Below are 21,685 nucleotides of genomic sequence, written 5' to 3'. Positions count from 1 at the left end.
GGAGGAAGAGGAGGAGGGGAGAGAGAGGAGGAAGAGGAGGAAAGGAGAAAGGGGAGGGAGAAAAGAGGAAGAGGAGAGGAGAAAGAGAAGGAGACGACGAGGAGGAGACGAGGAGCAGGAGGAAGAGGAGGAGGAGGGAGAGGGAGGAGGAGGAAGAGGAGGAGGAAGAGGGGGGGTCCCGGCGCTATACATAAAGCCGGCTGGGTCCAGGAGCTGCAGTCGCTGGCAGCCTCAGCAGCAGCTGCCGCTCGGCTCCTGACGCGGGGAAGGAGGAAGCCCGTCACGTGGGGAAGGCAGAGCGGAGCCCAGCCGAGCAGCGGCGGCGGAGGCGGGCGGACGCGGGAGGGAGGGAGCCCGGCAGAGAGGCGGGCCAGGCGGCGTCTGGCTCGGGCAGGCTCCGAGGAGGAGGAGGCGGCGGAAGAAGAAGAAGAAGGAGAAGAAGGAGAAGGAGAGCCTCCACCCCGCGGGGCTTCCCGGTTGCGCGGGATCCTCCCCCCCGGAGCTGCCCCGCCGGCCTTGCGCCTCGCCAACTTTGCGCCTCGCCCGCCCGAGCGGCGCGATGGGGCTCCGGGAGCTGACCGTGGTGCTGATCCTGGCCGGCGGACTCGTGCGCGGTGAGTGCGGGGGTGTTCCTGGACCCTGCGATCTCAGGCTCGCTCAGGGGCTGGGGAGGAGGAGGAGGCAGAGCAGAGGGAAAGAGAGCCTCTGAGCATGTCCAGAGTGCACCCCCCACCCCGTCTTGGTTTTCTCGAGGACTTGAGCATTCGGAGGGAGGGTCTTGGGTCTTCCCGCAGCACTAAGGTGCGCGCGAGTCGGGTGGGATTCCCAGGGAGGCAGGGAGCCCAACCCTTCGTGAGGATCAACCCCTCTGAAATCCGCATGGTGATAAGAAAGGAGGGACAACTCCCAAGAGACCAAGAAGAACCCAAGTGTGGCTTGTTTTGTGTCCATGGGCTTTTCTCCAGCAGGGGGTTTAACCCTCCCCACAAGCCCCCCACCCCCACCGAGCATTGGGGGAACCCCCAATGGAGTTTGCTCCTTGCCATCATGTGGTTTGGTTGGGTCTCAGCTTAGCCTGCTGCACAAACTCAGCTCCCTGGGTTTGGCCAACCTTGCTTGAAGTTGTGTGAATCCCGCGACTTGCTGCTGATTCAACAAGCAGTTTGACACAGAGACTCCAGAATACAAAACTCCAGAGATCTGAAAAGGGGGGAAAGGTACAAAATCCAGAAAACTGAATTCAACTTGGGGTTGATTGGATATTCAAGTCTATACGTGTGCATAATCTCAAGAAATCAAACTTTATTCTTAATACTATCACACACCTACATGCCCAGACATTCCTATCTACGAATACTGGGGAAGTAACTATGCCTAGAAAATGTGGGTCTAATTCCTGGGAGGTAGGCAATTGTGCAGTGAAACTTGGCAAGCCCCTCTGGCTTTCCTGGATAAATTGGAAGATTTGCTAAACCGTCCCCCCCCCCCCCAGATGCTTAAAATTTGGTTCACTCACAAGCAAAGCCGGGGTGGGATGGTATGTAAGAGTCCAGCTGCTGTGGTTTTATGCGTGCTTACGTAACTTGCTTTGAACTCACCGGGGCTTCTGAGTTGGCTGGCAAAAACAACAACCCACCACCGTTAGGCTTGTGGCTCTTAAGTTAATTAGAAAGAATAAAGAAATTGCTTTTTTTTTTAAAAAAAGGTATCCCATCAAGCCAATTTTCAGAAATGATTTGCAAAGAGTTTCCAGTAAGTTTTTATGATGGGGAAAAGTACTGTGTGTTCTTTTTAATTTCTGCTAATCTGGCTCCATTGGAGGAGCTGTTTTTAGTACCCCTGATTTATATATATACATATAAAATGATAGATAGATAGATAGATAGATAGATAGATAGATAGATAGATAGATAGATAGATAGATAGGCATGCAGGCAGGCAGGCAGGCAGGCAGGCAGGCAGGCAGAGACAGACAGACAGACAGACAGACAGACAGACAGACAGACAGATAGATAGACAGACAGACAGACAGACAGACAGACAGACAGACAGACAGACAGATAATATGGAAGATAAAAACTATGTCAAAGTAATGTAAAGTAAGAAGAAATTAAAGAGAAAGCTAAAGATGAAAGAGAGGAAAACAAAAAGAAAGCAGACTCCAATTGTCTTTAGAACAGTTAGAAGTAGGTTTATCTCTTACTCTATATGACCCTCTTCTTTCCATAATCTCCCAGAAGCATAAATCATACGTTCATTTTTTTGGCGGGGAGGGTGCCTTAAAAAATTGGGTGCAACACAACTTAAACAACCATATTGCTTAGCAACAGAAATTCTGGTCCTGTTTGTGGTTGCAAGTTGAGATCTACCTGTGCAGCTCTTGCGGTCTGAGATCTACCTCTTTCCTTGCGGTCTCCCATCCCAAATGAAGGCCTGTGTTTTTATTTTGCATCTGATCCTGGACAAGGTTGGCCAAGTGCTTCCATACGGGTTGAGACAAAGAGTTGTTCCACGTGGCAGTATTTTTATTTATTAGTTGGGATTGGTTGGGGATTTTGGTTTCCCTTTGGGTTCTCCCTCTCTTTGATTTGAATGTACAAAGAAAAACCATCCCATTTAGGACAGGGGAGAAGTGTGTCTGTAGCAATTCAAACGACCCTCTGCACTTCTCAGCTACTTAAATGGCTTTTAAATGATTGCTTTTAGCTGTAATGTCGCTTGTTTGGCTTCAACTTAGCACACTGCCAAGTCTACTGGGTCACTTCTTGTTGGACAACTGTTGTTGTAGTTTTGTTTTGTTTTGTTTTTAATTTCTGAAATGTTTTGAATCAGGCGGGCCTTACAAATTGAATAAATTAAAAGAGCGGCTGAAGGCAGTCAGGGTGCCTTAGCATGACAAGAGAACCCACCCAATGGAGGTTTATTAATTGTGTGGCCTTGGTTTTAAAGTTTTAAAGTTGCCTGAAAAGAATATAAAACATAAATACTGCAGATGGGGCAGCCCAGGAGAGTAAAATAAAGAGATAAAATTTGAGAGCAGAATAACTATTTCATTGAGCAGAAAGCTATGCGCCGAGAAAATCTCTTTGTTTGTTTCTTTTTAAAAAGACACCTGTCCATAAACACACACACATTGAGCAGAAAGCTATGCGCTAGAAAATCTCTTTGTTAGTTTCTTTTTTAAAAGACACCTGTCCATAAACACACACACACACACACACGCACGCACATATATTAGAGCAGTGTTCCTTGACCTTGGCAACTTTAAGATGCATGGATTTCAACTCCCAGCATTCCCAAAGCTGGCTGGGGAATTCTGGGAGCTGAAGTCCACAGATCTTAAAGTCGCCATGGGGGAGAAACATTGCATTAGCAAGTTTTGTTGTTCTCTTCCTGTCTCATCTCATTGGGCCCATCCATCAAAGAGAATCGCCTTTGCAGAGAAGCATCAACATCTGTCTCCAGCTGCAGGTCTGAAGCTGTAACCTGTGGAAACCCCTCCAATAAGACTGTTGGCACATTTATCCCTAAACCGCACATGGGAAAGAAGAAGCAATAGCAGGTTTCCAAAAGAGTTCATGCCTGCAGATGTTTCGCTTCAATCTGCCATATGCTCATCTCTTTTTTTCCCCCAGGGAAGAGAAATAAGGCATTCTGTGCCTTCAAACTGCTGAGAAAAACTTTGCATACAATGTGAAAAATCTGGAGAAACAGTTGGACGTGGGTAGATTTATTCCTTATTTTTCCCCCTTGCTTAACGGAGCGCTTACTTTAAGGGCGGTTAGACAGAGCCTTGCCGTGATTTGTGGTCCAATTTCCAGGAAGAGTGTTTGGTACCGGCTGAAAGGAAAAAGTATACCGCTTTGCCAGAGATGCTGCCTAAACAACAAATAGCAGGACAATGAAGTTGGAAGTGAGCTTGGAGGCCTTCTAGTCCAATCCTTTGCTCATGGTTTGTGAGAAAGGCCTTGGGAGGCAGGAGAAAGAGAGAGAGAGAGATGCTACTTAGGGAATGGTGAGATGAGACAGCTGAGCCTACAGCTGGATCATGGACAGGGCGATAGACTTCCTCCTTAGTTTCTCTGTCAATGCTTACCTTTGGACCAAGGGGAGAGATGTCAAAAGAATTAAGACGAAAGAGGTGATTGCATGGTCAGTGGGTGGACTTCATCTCCCAGAATTCCCCATCCACAATTCTGGGCATTGAATTCCACCTGAGCTGGCTGGGGTATTCTGGGAGTTAAAGTCCACCCATACTGAAGTCGCTATGGTTGAGGACCATTGGTTAAAGGATGCCACTTTGAGAAGATGCGCCAGATGAACCGGATTTTGGACGCTGCCAATGACACCTCTTTCTTCTCTTCCAGTGAGCCTACAAGGGGAATACCAGCGAAAACTTTACCGAGAGCTGCTGAAGAATTACAACCCCTTGGAAAGGCCGGTGGCAAATGATTCCCAGCCACTCACCGTCTCTTTCAGCCTTAGTCTTCGACAAATTATGGATGTGGTAAGATTTCTTCATTCGCGTAGTGCCTTGTCTTCCTCCGCCCACATTGGCAGCATTACAAACATCCAGCTTCTCCCCCTGGGGCCAGGAGAATTGGCAATAGCCATGAAGCACCTAGAACTCATCAGATCTGTATCTTCCTCTATGCCGTGGATCCTAATCAGATATTGTCAGTATATATTAGGCCTTGTGTGCAAGAGTCGATGGTGTTAATGTGAGGGTCAATGGTTATATTTTTAGGAGTCTTGACAGATGGTTGAGAACCACGATGCCTAGAGGGTGAATCAGCTTTGGGGTGACTTGCAATGTGACCCAGGGATGGCAGTGGGTGGGCAGAGCCAACTATTATACATTTATTGAGCTGGCCACGGGAGGTTGCCAGTTACAGCTTTTGAATTTGGTCATGTCAGCTCTTTGAAGTTGGCAAACAGACCCTTCAGGGCTGACTGGAATTCTACTTCATTGGCATAGGTACAGTTAGCCTGATTGGGTCTGTCTGTCTGTCTTTCTTCCTTTCCTTCCTTCCTTCCTCATCTCCCTTCCTCCCTTTCTTCTTCATCTCCCTTCCTTCCTTCTCCCATCCTTATCTCCCTCCCTTCCTTTCTTCTTCATCTCCCTTCCTTCCTTCTCCCTCCCTTATCTCCCTTCCTTCTTTCCTTCCTTCTTCATCTTCCTTCCTTCTCCCTTCCTCATCTCCCTCCCTTCCTTTCTTCTTCATCTCCCTTCCTTCCTTCTCCCTTTCTCATCTTCCTTCCTTCTTTCCTCCCTCTCTCCCTCCCTCTTATTTGTTTTATTTCCATTGACTCATGCTCGACTGCTTGGATAAGTCCCTGCAGTTTTCTTGGCCAGGTTTGTCAGGCATGATTGGCCATGGCCTCCTTCCTAGGGCTGAGGTGGCTGGACCGGACCGGGGTCCCTCTGCTTTCTGCCCAAGGCAAGACTAGAACTCACAGTCACCTGGTTTCTAACCTGAACCATTACACTACACTGGCTCCCTGTTATACCGTATTGGGGAAAATCTCAGCTTCTTTCCAAGGAAGCTTTTGTATTCATGGGTCGGTATACACCCCTTGTCAGTCTGTGCTCCCTTCAAATCCCAAGAAAGAAATACTCAGACTCCATGGGTTAGAGCAAAGTTATCCTTTTACTGGAAAATAAAGTGAAAGCTACAGATTTAATTCTGAATCTGAGAAATTGGCGCGCAGATCACATATACAAAGGAATGGAAATGCTCCCATCCCCCAAAGTCCAAATGACTCTTCCAATTAAAAGTTCTGAATAAGATCATGTGGTCATCTCCAGGTGGTGATGAGGCTTCTCTCAGTTGACCTTGACATATTTTGATAAAAAGTTCGCAGTTGCGCAAAAGGGGATAGAAGCTAGCCAAGAAATGGAAAGTTAAAGAAAGGAATCCCCCTCCCCTTGCTAACCACAGCAAAGGAATGCAAAACACCTCCAAGTTCCCCCCTCCCTCCGTTGCTAATGACAGCCGAAAGAAATAGATTGGCATAGCAGCAAAAAAGATGCAATAGTTAGGATGCAGAATATACATATTATGGAAGATATCTTGAGGCTGACACCCCTTTGAGGTACGCCGGGTCAGGAAACAAACGCCAGGAGCAAGTTGATTTTTTTGATTCTAGCAGAATGAATTTACCAAGTCATCCTTGCAGAATGTTGCAAAGATTTTTGCAGATGCAAACAACCCCTCTTAAAAAAAAAAAGAAGAAGAATGAAAGAGAAACCAGATTTTTAAAAAAATTACGATGAAAAGAATTAAACCCCGCCGAAGCAGATCCCAATGCTGCTAAACCAGCCTTTGGAACCTCATTCGGAAGTGGGAGATGAAAGACCGATAACCTGCTTACCAAACCCCCAACCGGCTCTGTTACCTTCACTCATCCTTGGAGGTGTTACTCCGTCTGCTTCTGGGCTTTTAATTGTTTGCCTTTTGAAGGCAGGTTGGTAAGAACTTCTCTTTCTACTTTTCACCTGTTTAGAAGTTGCTCCAAAGCAGTTTGAGTGGGGAAAAAAAAACACCACGAAAAAGCTTTGAAGTGCTTAGCAGAGAAGTTCCAGATATCCTCCTTTGTTCTTTGATTTGGGGTGCAGGGGGGAAGAAAAGGAGGGCGCAGTGACATAATCATAATAATAATAAAAAAAGCATTTTGCAGACTTGCTCCACTTCCTAGTCAGCGATCAGAGATTTGTAAGATTTCCAACCTCCTTGAAAAATTTCCATCGTTTGATTCTGCGGCAAATTCTCGCCCTGCTCTGAAGTTGTGCCAATGTAAAAAAAAAATGGTAAGAATATGCACTCTGTAGCTATGATTCCAAGAATAGTTAGTCCTCAACATGCAACCATTCCTTTAGTGGCCGTTTGAAGTTACAATGGCACCAAAGAAAGTGACTTATGACCATTTTTCACTCATTTAACAAATGTCTTGCTTAGCAACAGAAATCTGGAGCTCCGTTGTGGTTATAAATCAAGACTACCTGCAGTGGATACCAGAACTGTCAAGAAACCAGGAGTTAAGATTAATATAATATGTTGTTACAGAAATGACGACTGTAGTATTTGTTAAGCTGGTAAAGTACAAAGTTGAGGTTTTGTACTTTGTATTTTTTTCTTAATTCATGTTTTATTTACAGTTTTCCTTTGTATTTTGTACTTTGTTGTAGAGAAAAAAGTTGGAAGACTATACATTTTTTTCCTTTCTTTTGTTTCTACATCTTCCCCTCTTCCTTCTATTTCCTAATCTTTATATTGATTTGCATTTTATCCTATGATCATCTTAATAAAATTCTTATATAAATAAAAAAGAGATCAGCAGCTGAGGCTCTGCAATTTCTCCCCCAGCAGACAGAATCCCAAACCTCAAGTTTTTTGGGGGGAGGCCAAAGATCTGCCTTCAGGATCTCCACTCACGGCTTCGATTTTGGGGTTAGCTTTCCTAATTAACCATCCTAATGAACCATTCTAGAAATGGAGAAATGCCACTCCAGCCTTTATTACCTGGGTTACTTATTTACTGACCTGGCTAAGTACTAAAAACCAGCATCAGACAATTAAGGGTAGACTGAAAAACAAGGCTTTGGACCAAGTTTCTTTTTTAAAAAAAATGAATCATTTGGGTTTTTTTTTTTTTTTGAAAGGTTTTGAACAGCAGCCACTGAGCCATTAAGGTAATCATATTATTCGAACATAATAAAACAATTTCAGTGGCTGACTAGTGGAATACTTCAGCTACCCAAAGAGCAGGAAAGAGTGAATTAATCCACATTGAAAAATGTCAGGAGAGCAATTTTGGGCCAGGCTTAAATTGGATTTGGAAGTTCAGCCTTTTCTTTCTAGGTTCCAAGGGAGACCCAGAAATCGGATAGGAAAGCAGGGATCCCTCCCCAAGATCTTGAGCTAACTGTGGTAGTCCTCAATGTATGAGCACAATTGAGCCCAAAATTTCTGTTGCAAAGTGAGACATTTCTTCAGTGACCCAAGGGTGGTTCTTTTTTTCAAGAGGCAACTGGGCTTTCTGGTTTTTCTTGGAAGACGTTTTGCTTCTTATCCAAGAAGCTGCTTCAGCTCTGAGCCTGAGGATGCAGATAAATCTCCAGGTGTATCATGCCCCTGTCAGAGTCTGAATCCGAGGAGGAAGATGAGCAGCTGACAGGGAGTGGGAGTGTGGCTCCATTGGCTGTGGAAGAAACTGGGGAAGGGCACAGTCCAGCTGGGCAGAGCAGGGAAGAGGTAGAACAAGGGAGAGGGAGTTCAGAGGAAGACCCAGGCCCACCCCCTCTTCATCCTAGGGCATGCAGAGAGGAACGGAGAAGGGAGCAACGTGGGCTTCATGGCTTATGGGGGAGGAAAGGGCCCTGATTCCCTTCATTAGCTGCAGCTGGGAACACTGTTTAAAAAGGGAAGCTGCTTCAGCTCTGAGCCTGAGGACACAGATAAATCTTCAGGTGGCCTCAAGGACTCTCTCTAAAAGGATGCAAATGACCAGCTGCCTGCAAGGAGTACAAATCCTTCCATTCCCCACCATCCAAGTTAGAGCTGAAGAAGCTTCTTGGATGAAAAGCGAAATGTCTTCAAAGAAAAACCAGAAGGTCCAGTTGCCTCTTGAAAAAAAAGCACCTTTGGGACAACCATGACATGGAGGACTGAGAATCCATAGACATTTCTTAAGTGAGTTTTGCCCATTGTATGACCCTCCTTGCCACAGTTGTTAAATGAATCATTGCAGTTGTTAAGTTAGTCACACGGTGAGTCTGTCTTCACCATTGATTTTGCTTGTCAGAAGGTCGCAGAAGGGGATCACATGATCACATGACCCCAGGACACTGCAACCATCGTAGGTACATGCCAGTGGCCAAGCACCTGAATTTTGATCATGTGACCATGGGGATGCCATAACGATCATAAGTGTGAAAAACATTCTTAAAGTCCCCTTTTTTCAGTGTAACCATTGTAAATTCAACTGGACACTAAACAAACTGTTGTAATTGGAGGACTTCCTGTAGATTTATGGCTCTAATTGGTGGGTGATGTGCCATCAAGCCATTGCTGACTCTTAGCAACCACCCATCATTTCTCTATGAAGATCTGTTCCTCACCTGGTCCTTCAGAACTTCTAATGGTATCCTCATTGCCCCTCAAATCAAGTCCAACCATCTAGCAGTTTCTTCTTCTTCTTCTTCTTCTTCTTCTTCTTCTTCTTCTTCTTCTTCTTCTTCTTCTTCTTCTTCTTCTTCTTCTTCTTCTTCTTCTTCTTCTTCTTCTTCTTCTTCTTCTTCTTCTTCTTCTTCTTCTTCTTCTTCTTCTTCTTCTTCTTCTTCTTCTTCTCCTCCTCCTCCTCCTCCTCCTCTCCTCCTCCTCCTCCTCCTCCTCCTCCTCCTCCTCCTCCTCCTCCTCCTCTCCTCTTCCTCTTCCTCTTTTCTTTTTCTTCCTCCTCCTCCTCCTCCTCCTCCTCCTCCTCCTCCTCCTCCTCCTCCTCCTCCTCCTCCTCCTCCTCCTCCTCCTCCTCCTCCCCTCTTCCTTCATCTGTAACCATCTCAGCAGGGTTTGACCTGTCTCCCAAGCTACCTTTTTCAGCCTCTTGAAAACGATCCTGTTTCTGTGCAGAGTTCCGCCCATTACTGTAACATCTCCTATTTTCTCCCTTCTTTCTAAGAGAAAAAAAGCTATTTCCAATTGTTGCCAAAATAAGGGCAATTTGCATAAAATGAAGAAACAGTCAGGACTGGACAAAACAGAATGCTAAATTGCTGGTGTCTGCAATTCTGAAATAGGTATGGAGGCATTATGAATTCCAAAGATATTTTTATATGCATGTAAATTGGGCATTTAGTAATGAGTCAGCTGTGATTAAGGAGGGAAAAGGACTGGAATCCTAGAGGATAGCTGGTATGTGATGGATTGCTTTGGATGACTAGGGCTGAAATATAAAGCTTCCTTTCGCTCCTAAAACAACAGGATCAACAAATCCAGATGTCGTGAGACAGTTATGATTACAATTAAGCAGTTAATGCAATACAATTACATCCTTGCTCGTAATGTTTATGCCTCAGCTGTGCACGGTTCAAGTGTCCTTTGGCTTGTGTTGTTCTTGAATTTTATGTAAGCGCAGGGGCTAGAACAAATGTTTTCGGTTGCAGAGAAATTTACATAGTGGATTCCTAACTGGAGGATGGTTGGCAGCAAACTTTCCCCTTTTTATGAATTTATAGTGCATCATTTCCATGAGTAAAGAGATGGTGAAGAAGAGATGGCATCACAGAAATTCTTGTCAATTGGAGAATCCCAAATCAAAGAATAGCTTCATATAAAATTATGGGTATCCATGGTGACCCCCATCTCTTGAAAATTCTGTAGTGCTGAGAAAGGAAACAGAAGAAAAGAATGATCAGCAACAAATAGACAGATTAAATTATAGTGGTAATGGATATACTCTTAAAGAGCTGAAGGTTGGAGATAAACCCCCTGGAGAAAAAAATATGTTTTTGCTAACAATCAACACCAACTGATAACATATTATCAGTCGGTCAGTCAATCAATCAATCAAATGCAGTGACCCAAGAGTGGGAGGTGCAATGCCAGCACACCTTGATGATATCACAACTGGCCTACTTGCAACAGAGGTCAGGATGCAACAACAGTGTTGATGAGATGATGCCACCAAGCACACATCAGTGTTTGGACAACATTGTGGCTCCCTAGGGATGCTACTATACCGAACCATAAATGCAACAATTAAAGTCATTAAAAACAAGCCAACCTCCATCAAAAACAAGCCAGCCCCAAATCCCAGCTACTATCTAGATTTAAGCATTGACAAAATCTGTTTTATGGTGCTCCTGGATGTCATTAAAAAAAGCAACATCTGGATCTTCATGGTAGCTTATTCCAAAGGGATGGACCCAAACTGAGAAACATTGTTCCCCCCCTGATCCCTCTCCTCCTGAACTTCAAGTAGAGAGAGTTTTAACTTTGTCTTGCACACAAAAAACAACCTTTTGCCCACTATGCGATGAACATCATGTGTCCAGCAGAGAGTTCTGATGATTGCTAAGCTAATAATGTTCCATCATAATCTTTCTTCCTTGACCCAAGTTTTTCATTCATGACACTGTCCAGGGTCCTGAAATGATGCCCCTTAAAGAATGTCTTGATCATAGTACAAGCATTTAGTCTGTGCTTGTCAATCCATGAAGTCCTCACCCCCATTTCAAAATGTTGACCCTATCATTCGAAGGGTCAGTATCTCCAGCCTTTCCCCCTACCCGGAAGGAGAGCAAACTCAAAATGGGAAGGAACTGCTGAGAGGAGGTTTGCCTTTTCAAGGCAAGTTTAGGAGAAAGCATTTCTCCTATGAGTCAAGCTCCATTTGTGGTGTCCTCACCCTGGCTTTAAAAGGTGTTCCATCTGACAACTTGATTGATCAGCTTTCTTACCACTCTGGACACATGCACAGATGGGCCATGTCTATCTCTAGGACAGATTAACTGCCTTTTCATAGGTTTGCTCTCAGTGTCAAACTGTTTCTAAGCATTCCAGGGCTTAGAAGATTCCCACTGAACTCTGACATCCTTGTATCTGAAAAAGAGATCTGTGGTTCAGACAGTTAAAAAGAAATTATTATTAAAAGAGCTCCATTAAATGTAGCCCAAAGAATTAGCCAAGATGATGAATGACAAAGAGGCAAAAAGAAACAGAGGCCATCACAACAGTGACAATGAAATGATGGAACCAATAATTATCTCAACAACAGAAAGCTACGGAGAGGTATAAAGAATGGACTTCATTCATTCATTCATTCAAATTTCTGTAGCTACCTAACTCACCCATGTGACTCTTCTTGTAGTGTTAGCTATATTTCCTTTTCATCACCCTTTGCTATATTTTGTGTGTGTTTTATATACTATTTGTTATCCCAAAAAGGAATAGTACGCTGGGTGTGTATGTCAATGCTTATTTGGACCAAACTGTGCAAGTATTTGGCATTTCATACGCTGTCTCAATTCTGAAATTAATCGAAAAATTGGGTTTGTGTAAAGCTCCATTACATTCCCATTATCCCAAGCAGGGCTCCTCAAATTAGCTCAGTGTCTGCACATATTCCATATATTCTATTAAATGGACCTTCCCATTAAATCAAAATTATGTTCAACCAGCCTTGGAGATCTAAAAGGAGAAGTATTCTACGTGACTATACCACAAGTGCTGCTCAAGAACATATAGATTTTGCTAAGTTTTCTAACCGCATCACTTCTAAACACCTTCAGTTATCTTTGCCATTTTGTAATTATTGGAATTTTCATTTGAAATGGAAGAAATATACCCGTCTGTTTAATAGCTTCTTCAGATTTCATTTTGGGAGAAGTGGAAATGCGATTTCCACAGATCTGCCTTAGGACTTTTATTACTTAATAAGAAAAGTAATTTGTCTTGCATCAGTTAAAAAAAAAAGATCCAATTAGGATGGGGACACAGCAGTGCCTTTTATCTGATGACGTTGTATAAACTATGGTCTCTGACAGAGTGTGGGCGATTGTTAAATACCAAGGATGCGTGGAGTCACAATCATTGGCTACCAAAAGGCTTCCTTGTAATCTTGTGAACAGCGAATTGCAGAAATAATTCTTCTGCAATTATGAATATTTGAGTCTGATGTTGCAATTGGGTCGCCATTATTTTTCGGACTGAAAAAGGAACTTAACCCAGCAAGTATAAGAAATGCTTTTGCCCGCTTCAGGAAGAGCTGTGCTTGCTTCAATTACTTTTCCAAATTTGCATTTATCATCACGATGCTATCTAGGAGGGTGCAAAATGTTTTGAATTAAGCTGCTCTGAGTGGGAAGTGTCTCATTTTGAATTCAAAACCAGCCACTTCCAGGCCAGAACAGTTGTTTTGAGTGTGAAAAGGCATCTATCTTGGAAATGTATTTCTAAGTGTTCAAAACTCTTAAAAATAGTTGACATGGTCTGTTTCACTCTTAAGACTAATGTCTTAAGAGAGAGGGTTGCATAAAACCTCTAGTTGTAAATGACTCTATCTAGAAAGTGAGTTTGGATACCGGCAGCCAGGTAACATCTGCTACATAGTTAACTGGTTATAGGCCTTTTTCTAGCAGTTAGTAAATTAGGATCTAGATATTATTACATATAGTTTGGGTTTAGAATTGATGTAGTGATGTGTTAAGCTTGTGAGAACAGATGGGGAATTCTGGGAATTGAAGTCCAGAGGTCTTAAAGTTGCCAAGATTGACTAGTTCAAGGTGTAAAGCAAACCAACGTATTGTACGATGTACTCCAGCTAATAGAAAATGCTCCGATGATGTTCCTAATTGTAAACAGGAAAAATGTGCATGTAAACACCAGCAGCTCCTTGGAAGAGAGAGAGAGAGGAGGGGGAGGGAGGGAGAGAGGAAAGTGGGAGAGGGGAAGAGAAGAGAGAAAGGAGGAGAAGAGAAGAGGCTTGGACTGTTTGTCCTTTTCTGAATTTGCAAAGGAGACCATTTGCTTTGCTCTCCTTATGGGTTGTTGCTGTGGAAATAAAGGATTTTTGCTGGAAGAAGATGACTTACATTGTACCAGAAATGCAGCCAAGCTTTCTGTTGCCAGTCGATTCCAACAACAGAGGAGCTGAAGGTGGAAGCTCTGATAGAAATCCTTGCCAGATCCCACCATCCCACCAGCTAGGGGAGGGGGTCCCAATGAAAACATTCATTTTTGTTGGATGGGATCCCATTGACCAGCCCATCTGTTCACTACCTACAGTCTTCTTAGTTTTCTCTTGGCTCCTAAGCTTCTTTCTCCACTTCCTCTAAATCGGTTCAACATTGCAGAAGTTGATAACAATAGAAATATGTTGTCTTCAATATACCTTCAAGTCGTTTGTCTGACTTGAAGACTTTATCTGGTGTAGGGTTTCCTGCCTAGGCAGGGGGTTGGGCTAGAAGACCTCCAAGGTCCCTTCCAACTCTGTTATTCTGTTCTGTTCTATTCTATTCATCCTAAAAATTTTCCTTTTGTGAGAGGCAGACAGACATAATGTGGCCCTTTCCTCTTGTGCCTTCAAAGAAATCAACTCTGCTAGATTGTGCTCAGAAGTTTGAGGGTTAAATGAAGAGAGTATTGGAAATGCTTTGATTATGGAATGGTGAAGTTTTCACTGGAAAACTGGAAACGGTTATAATTATAACCATTTTTAAAATGTTGGCAAAATTAAACTAGGTTATGAGAGCTTCTCTGCAAGAGCCCTCTCTGTTTAATGTTTAACGACTACGTTTCCTCCAGAGGATATGAAAGAAGTTTGTTTTATTGTCTGAAGGAGCAGGGATAATAATGTTGATGCTTTCGCACTGTTAGACAGAAATTTATAGCTTGGCATACTCTTTCGACCTCCATGACAATCTCTTCATTAATTACTTGAACTTAACTTGTTATTGCAATTAAATGAACAGCAACATAACCTCTGTAGTGGAAGACTCATTAGCAGGTCAACAGTGGATGGAGGAGAAAGCAATAGTACACTTCTAGTTAATGTTGGGGAAATGCATTATTTTATATAAAAAAATAAATTAAAAGCTGCCCCAGTCAACCAATAATTTCTCCACAGCTTCCCCATGTCCCTTAATAATTATAATAATGGTAATAATGATAATAAAGGTCAAAGTGATTATAAATGGCTTTCCTGAACAGACCAGACAACTGTCAAATTGGTGCAAAGAATCAGGGCCACTGGTAAGGTTGTAGAGTAGAAGATTTATTCAAGCTCGTACACAAGAATCTGGTCAATTAAAGTTCAATGCTAAATTGGTGCCAGATAAGGATCAACGCAATTCAGGAGGGGTTGGACTGGGAACGCAATGACTCTAAACTAATTACATGCTTAACTCTGCCTCCCCAGCTGTGCCTGATTTTCTCCTACATTGTAAGACTGGAGGAACAGAATAAAATCCAAGAAATTTTGTTGGGAAATGAAAGCTAACGAGCTTCCCCTTTAACTCAGTGCAACCTCAAATCAACCAGCCCACCCAGTTGTGCCCAAGATGGGACTAGATTCACAATCTCCAACAAAATTCCTTGGATTTTATTCCATTCTTCTGTTCTTCTAATGTAGGGGAAGAGCAGGCACAGCTGGGGAGGTGGAGTTAAGCAGGTCATCAGTTTAGAATCACTGTTGTTCCCACAAGTGCTCCAAGTCCAACCCCTCTTGAATACTGTGGAACCTTATCCGGCTCCAGTTTAGTGTTGAACTTTACCTGACCAGATTTGTGTGCACAAATCACATGATGCTACAACCTTACAAATGGCCCTCATTCCTTGTGCCAGTTGGACAGCATATTTACAATTGAGTGATACCAATTTCTACCTTTCCAACCCATTTTTAATAGTTGAGCATGGCTGCCCCTAATTTAATGATTTCTGAAATAATTATTGAAGTTCACGCTCATGGTGGTAAAGATGATTATTGAAAACTGATGAGGCCCATCCCTTGGGAGTTTGAATGTGGAATATTTCTTGGCATGTGTCATAAAAAGAGCATGTGCCCAAACTTCTTAAAATTTAAGAAACTAGTCCATTTTCTGACTGTGCCAGAGGTGGTATTCAGCAGTTTCTGACCAGTTCTGGAGAACTGGTAGTGGAAATTTTGAGTGGTTTGAAGGACCGGCAAATACCACCTCTGGTTGGTGGTTGGCCCCGCCCCCTCTATTCTCTGCCTCCCATTGAGTCCCAGCTGATTGGCTGGGTCTTCTTTTGTTGCCCTGCACAGGAGAACAGAGCTGGAAAGCAGGTTAGTGGGATGGGGAGGGAATGGGGATTTTGCAGTATCCTTCCCTTGCCATGCCCACCAAGCCACGCCCACAGAACCAGTAGTAAAAAATTTTGAATCCTACCACTGGATCTACTGCTGAGATTATGGGATGTTGCGGAAAACCAGGTTTGCTTCCAATGTTGCTGGTTCAGTATGTTATTCGATATAATGAAGGCACTTTTACGCAAAGCAATTGATTCTTAGATTTTAGCCTCCTTTCCTTCTTTCCAGATTACACTCTTTGCCTGCAGGGAATTCTGAATTATGCATCATCAGTAGAATAGTAAACTAACCCAGAATGACAATTTTTACAACAGCTTGGGGAACCAGGACTCTGTTTTTACTACAGGCTACTGTTGTGCAGTGTGAATTTAGCAATGGCATAAGACGCGGAGTGGGTACAGCAAAGTTATTTTGAATTATAATCATTTTCTTTTGCCACATGTATTAAGAGTTTCTTTGGTTTATATATATATATTGAAGGGGAACAGATCCTTTAATAAAACAAAGGACTTAGTTTTGCAAAGAGCAAGAATACTGAGTCCTTACTCCAGACTTAAGAAGTAGAGGCACCATAGAGGCACCATAGTTGAAGCTGCTTTTATGGAGCATAAGAAAAATAAGAACAGAAAACGACCCCGTGTGATTGCAAGTTAACATTTAGGGAATGGCTTTCCAAGCTCTTCACTTGCTAAGAAATTGTGTGTGGGGTCAGCTTAGCTGTTGGAAATGCAATTTATTTATTTATCAAATTGCTATGAAGTTTGATGGGTTGACCTTTGCAAAGCAGAGCACCGTTTCTATTGTCGCCAAGATGTTCATCGTCGGCCACCTGTCCTTTGGCTTCCAAATAAAATTGTTTGCAATCAAACAGCCAAAATATCTGCCAAAAAAGCCTTTGGAGTAATTTGGTTTACTGCAAAAAAAAAATAAAAAATACTGCTGGCCGAGCCTCAGAATGCTAGTTTACTTTTATAGCTGGTTAACAGCCCTGGAAAAGGAATTTGGAGTAACAAATCTTCAATGCGATCACCAGAAAGGAAGGAATTGCATCTAAAAATGCTCTCACATGCATTCTGAATTTTTAAAGTCAAGTGCTGTTCCTACAGGAAGAGCTCTTCATAATTTTTTTTTCTTTCTTTTGCTAACTCTGCGCTAAGTGCTCTGCCAAAGTTTGCAAATTATGTGGGAAGAAAAGCATCTCTGCAGCTCTTCACTTCTTATTTTTTTTCTCCACACGAAGGCAACTCTTGACATTTGATTAGAACGGCTGTTAGAAGCCGTGCAAACTTAGGTGTCATTCTCCGAGCTGAACTGGGAAAATAATAATAATAATAATAATAATAATAATAATAATAATAATAATAATAATAATAATAATAGTCTTGACATTTGAGCATTCCTTTTGTTCATCCAATTATGGCCGTAATTAGATTTGTATCCCTGTCTTCATCTGGAAGCCTCTTGTTTTAAGAATGGTGAAAATATAGGCTGGTGCTTTTGTGGAGTTTGTACTTAAAAACCATCGTCATTAAGAGGCCAGAAAGAAATGGAAAGATGGGAGACCTTTGGGAGAAGAGAAGCGAGCTTCATTAAAAACAAGATGTCAACTCTGGAGGGGGGAAAGAAAAAAAAGAGAGAGATTAAAAAACAAAGCCAAGGCTTTTGCATCAAGAAAATATTTTATGCTGGAATATTGGCAGAACAGGAAGCACAGAAATTAATATTTGGAGAGCACTTCAAATGCAGGCACTCCTTCAGGGGTGGGATTCAAATTTTTTAACAACTGGTTCTGTGGGCGTGGCTAGGTGGGCGTGGCCATGTGCCTGGGTGGGTGTGGCTTCTTTTTTGCAGCAACCCCTCCCCTGTTTTGGGGCCTCCTGGGCTTCAGAGTTGAAGTCCACAAGTCTTAAAGCTGTCAAGTTTGAAGACCCCTGCTCTACATCCTTCTTGGAGAAGCTCCTTAGTTTTTAGGTGGGTTTTATTTATTTTTTTGGAAAGATCACATGGGAAGGAAAGCAGGAAAGGTTTTCCATCTAAAATGTATCCTTCTAAAGATATCTGACTTGGTCTATTTCTTTCCTTGGCTTTGCAGGATGAAAAAAATCAAGTATTAACTACAAACGTTTGGCTGGGGATGGTAAGTTTTAGAGCGCAGAAGTTCCTTCAGAGAAGGTAGCTGGGTACCATAATGGTTTCACGCAGCCAAGGAGAAGATTCAAAAAAGGGGACTGTTAAACGGGGGATTGGGTTGTGGTTTAAAAGCTAGCTCAATCTGAGTTCGCCGTGATGGAGTTAATGAATGAATCCGGTGAATGGAGATGAGAGAATTCCATTGGAAACCCTGAATGAGATCCTGTCAAATATTAGCTGCTGTCATGCATCAGCTGTCAAGTAGAAAAGAGTCTCAAAGCTGTCTGTCACACCAAGCAGGGTTTTAACAATGCTTGGTTTTAGGCCATGCCAGCTGTCACCCACTGGAAATGTCAAACACCTTCTTTAGAATATCAAATACCAAAGGATTAGTTATAGGTCAGGAAGCTACAGTAGTTTGGGTTGATGGTTAAGTGAAATGATCATATTAAATCGGGATGTGGCATCAGTAGGGCTAAAACAGAGGAAAACTGAAACAATAGAATAGAATAGAATAGAATAGAATAGAATAGAATAGAATAGAATAGAATAGAATAGAATACCTTTATTGTCATTGCATTCCATGAATACAATGAAATGTGCAAGCCCCAAACACCCTATCACAATCACACTACGGAGTTTTAAAAATTAAAATAATAATAATAATAATAATAATAATAGGACTAGATCACAAATGCACTGTTTGATTCAAGACAATTACTGCCTTGGAAAAGAAACTGTTTCTCAGTCTATTAGTCCTCATTTTAAGACACCTATAATGCCTCCCTGATGGTAACAGTTCGAAATATGAATGTCCAGGATGAGAATGGTCTGTGGAGATTTTTAGTGCTCTAGAGAGGAGTCTGGTCTTCGCCATCTCTTCCAAAGAAGAAAGAGAGCAACCGATGACTTTTTTTTGTGCTGTGTTGATGACTCTCTGGATCATCTTCTTATCCACTTACAGAGCATCCAGCATAACACACTGTTACACAGTATGCCAAAATGCTCTCGATGGTAGAATGGTAAAAAGTAACCAGCAACTTCTCACCCAAACTACTCTTTTTCAGCAACCTCAGAAAGTGCGTTAAATAAATCCACCCCCTTGGCAATTAACCTTAATCAAGAATGGATGGAAACTGATCAAGGAGAGATTTAACCTAGAAATAAGGAGGATTTTTCTGATGGTGAGAATCATCAACCAATGGAACAGCTTGCCTTGAGAAGTTGTGGGAGCTTCATCACTTGGAGGCTTTCAAGAAGAGACTGGACAGCCATTTATCTGGAATGGTGTAGGGTCATCTGCTTGAACAAGGGGTTGGCCTAGATGACCTACCAGGTCCCTTCCGACTCTCTTATTCTATTCTAATCCCATCTAGGTTGGGTGGGTTGAATGGCTTTATCTCTAAGCTTGACGATCTTTGGTTTTGCCCAGGTGAGAAATTTAATTTGAAGAATCTCCATTTTGCTTGCCAATTCTACAGCGGCTTCATTCGAAGGCAGTCCAAACCCGGCTAAAAGTTCGCTCATAGTTAGGGAATTGGAGCTTGAAGACCAGACTGTAAAATGAACCCATTAATACATAAAATGATATTAAAACTGGTCCAGTAATATTTGCACCGTCTTGCGGCTCCTCGGATATGATGGGGCAAGCTTGGAAACCGAGCGTTTCCCACCACTTCTTCAAGCCCCTGTTTCAAGAGAGATTTATCGCAGCTCCTTCTTACATCTATGGTGCATTGTCATTGTTTTGAATGGTGGCTACGAATGCCAACATGACAGCTGCTGTCACAGCCTCTGCAGAAAAAGACGCAGGGAGAAACTCACAGAGAAGGGATGCTAATTCAATTTGTCATACATGCTGTCATTGGCAAAACCACCCAAATTTCTGTGTTATTATTACTTTTTTAAAAAAAGAACAGCAAATCTAGAATTCACGGAGAATGTTGGAGATGGGGAAGGAATGGAGGGGAGGATAGTCGTGTGTGGTTGACTTCCAAGTGCAAAAAGCCAAGTGTCAACAAAATGGTCCCATTAAAGAAGATACTCTAATTACCTCTTACGTTGGCCTGGGACCAACATTTTTCCATGCAAAACACTTGTCTGGGATTGATTTTTGCCACTGTTTCTGTCTCTCTGCCAAATTAGCTTTTAAGCCCCCTTTGGCTTTGGATGCTGAGGTGTGGCAGTTCCAGATATTCAAATCCTTGCTTTGCTTTGAAGACAGATTAATTCCAAGTGCAGAGATTTCAGGAGGGAAGAGAAAGAACTTCGGGGCTAAACGTCAGAAAATCAGCAGCAGATCCTAAAATATTCTGGATCCTAAAGTTGGTAGACACATGTTTGAAGTGTGGTTGAAATTATCCCAGAAATAATAGCAATAGCACTTAGATTTATATGCTGCTTTATGGTGCTTTTACAGCCCTCTCTAAGTGGTTTACAGAGTCAGCCTATTGTCCCCCAACAAACTGGGCCCTCATTTTACCCACCTCAGAAGGATGGGAGGCTGAGTCAACCTTGAGCCTAGTGAGAATTGAACTGCCAAATTGTAGGCAGCTGGCAGTCAGCAGAAGTAGCCTGCAGTACTGCACTCTAACCACTGCGCCACCACGGCTCAAATAAGATATCTTCCTTTGATAGAAGAGAATATTGGTAGCTCAGGATTAGCCATGGGGGCCTTGGTTCTCTCTGAGTTTGTTTTTCCCCCTTCCAACTCATGGACAGATGTAACCATAGTTTCCGCTGGGAAATTGTGAGCAAGTCCAAAAATACTAGAAAATTCTTGGAAGCCTGGGGTGCTCAGAGAAAGCAGCCATCAACAGCCATCACATACAGATAAACAACATTTACATGCCATTCAAAAGGAATAATCAACAAGCCAAAAAAGCACCTCCTCACCAGCAATCAACACCCAGATAAACAGAGATTAAACACCAAGATTCATACTAGATTAACAATCAAGATGTCAACAATGCCCCAATCAAGGAAGTACTAACTGAGGCCAACAAGCTAACCATAAATAGCGGCTTAATCAAAGAACTACCAAGAACATGCCCATCAACACAGACAGGGACAGCCACTTGTCTATCCATAGAGAGCAACCCCTACTGATCGATAGGATTGTAAGGAAGGAGGTTAATGATCACCTCTGCAGCAGACCAGTGTAACCAGGGACACGGTTTTGTGGAGCGCAAAACAATTATTTGGTGAGAAGTGTTTGACTTGGAGAAGGCAAAACGAATGACAAGAGAGCGTTGCAAATTGAAAAGGAACCCATACAAGGCATTCTCGACTCAAACTCCTCCCAATGGATTCAACTCCATGAACAATATTTAGTGCACCCTGATCCTTCCTCCTTTTCTCTTTGGACTGGCTAGTAAAAGGAAGTGTTAATTTGTTTTTAAAAAATGAAGGGAGAGTCTCTCTGAAAGACTTTAGGAGTAAATTTCATGTCTTTGCTCTATTCGATGAAAGGCAAAATTTGGAATCCAGGCTGATGCCATCAGAGCAGAGCCACTCAACACATTGAGGGATAGAATCCCTATGGATTTCAATGAATTTAGGACCTTGAATTTAGGAAATTTGGAAGCCATGGGTGGATCAATCTCATTTCTGAGATCTCAGATTCAAATTCCTTTCATTTCTGTAGCTTCTTTGGATAAATCTCCTTTCAGAACTTCTGGTTCATTACAGGGAATGGTGCAGATTAGAAGAAGGAAAAGAGTGGACT

At 42.6% G+C, this 21,685-nt stretch overlaps 1 protein-coding gene across 1 annotated transcript in view; it reads left to right on the top strand.

Moving 5' to 3' along the window:
* Positions 1-368: 368 nt before the first annotated feature.
* CHRNA7 (cholinergic receptor nicotinic alpha 7 subunit) overlaps positions 369-21,685 on the top strand; it is a 39,608-nt gene continuing 18,291 nt past the window's right edge. The window contains exons 1-3 of the mRNA XM_026685129.2: positions 369-614; positions 4,368-4,507; positions 17,921-17,965. Coding sequence (XP_026540914.1) covers positions 560-614; positions 4,368-4,507; positions 17,921-17,965 — 240 coding nt within the window. The 5' untranslated portion in view covers positions 369-559. The remainder of the gene's footprint in view (positions 615-4,367; positions 4,508-17,920; positions 17,966-21,685) is intronic.

The sequence above is a fragment of the Notechis scutatus genome, chromosome 11 (assembly GCF_049901735.1).
Source record: "Notechis scutatus isolate UNSWTSFEM ecotype Mainland chromosome 11, rNotScu1.2, whole genome shotgun sequence".
In the NCBI taxonomy this organism is placed as follows: Eukaryota; Metazoa; Chordata; class Lepidosauria; order Squamata; family Elapidae; genus Notechis; species Notechis scutatus.
Note: the sequence above shows the minus strand (reverse complement) of the source record. Positions and strands in the feature narration are given on the sequence as shown.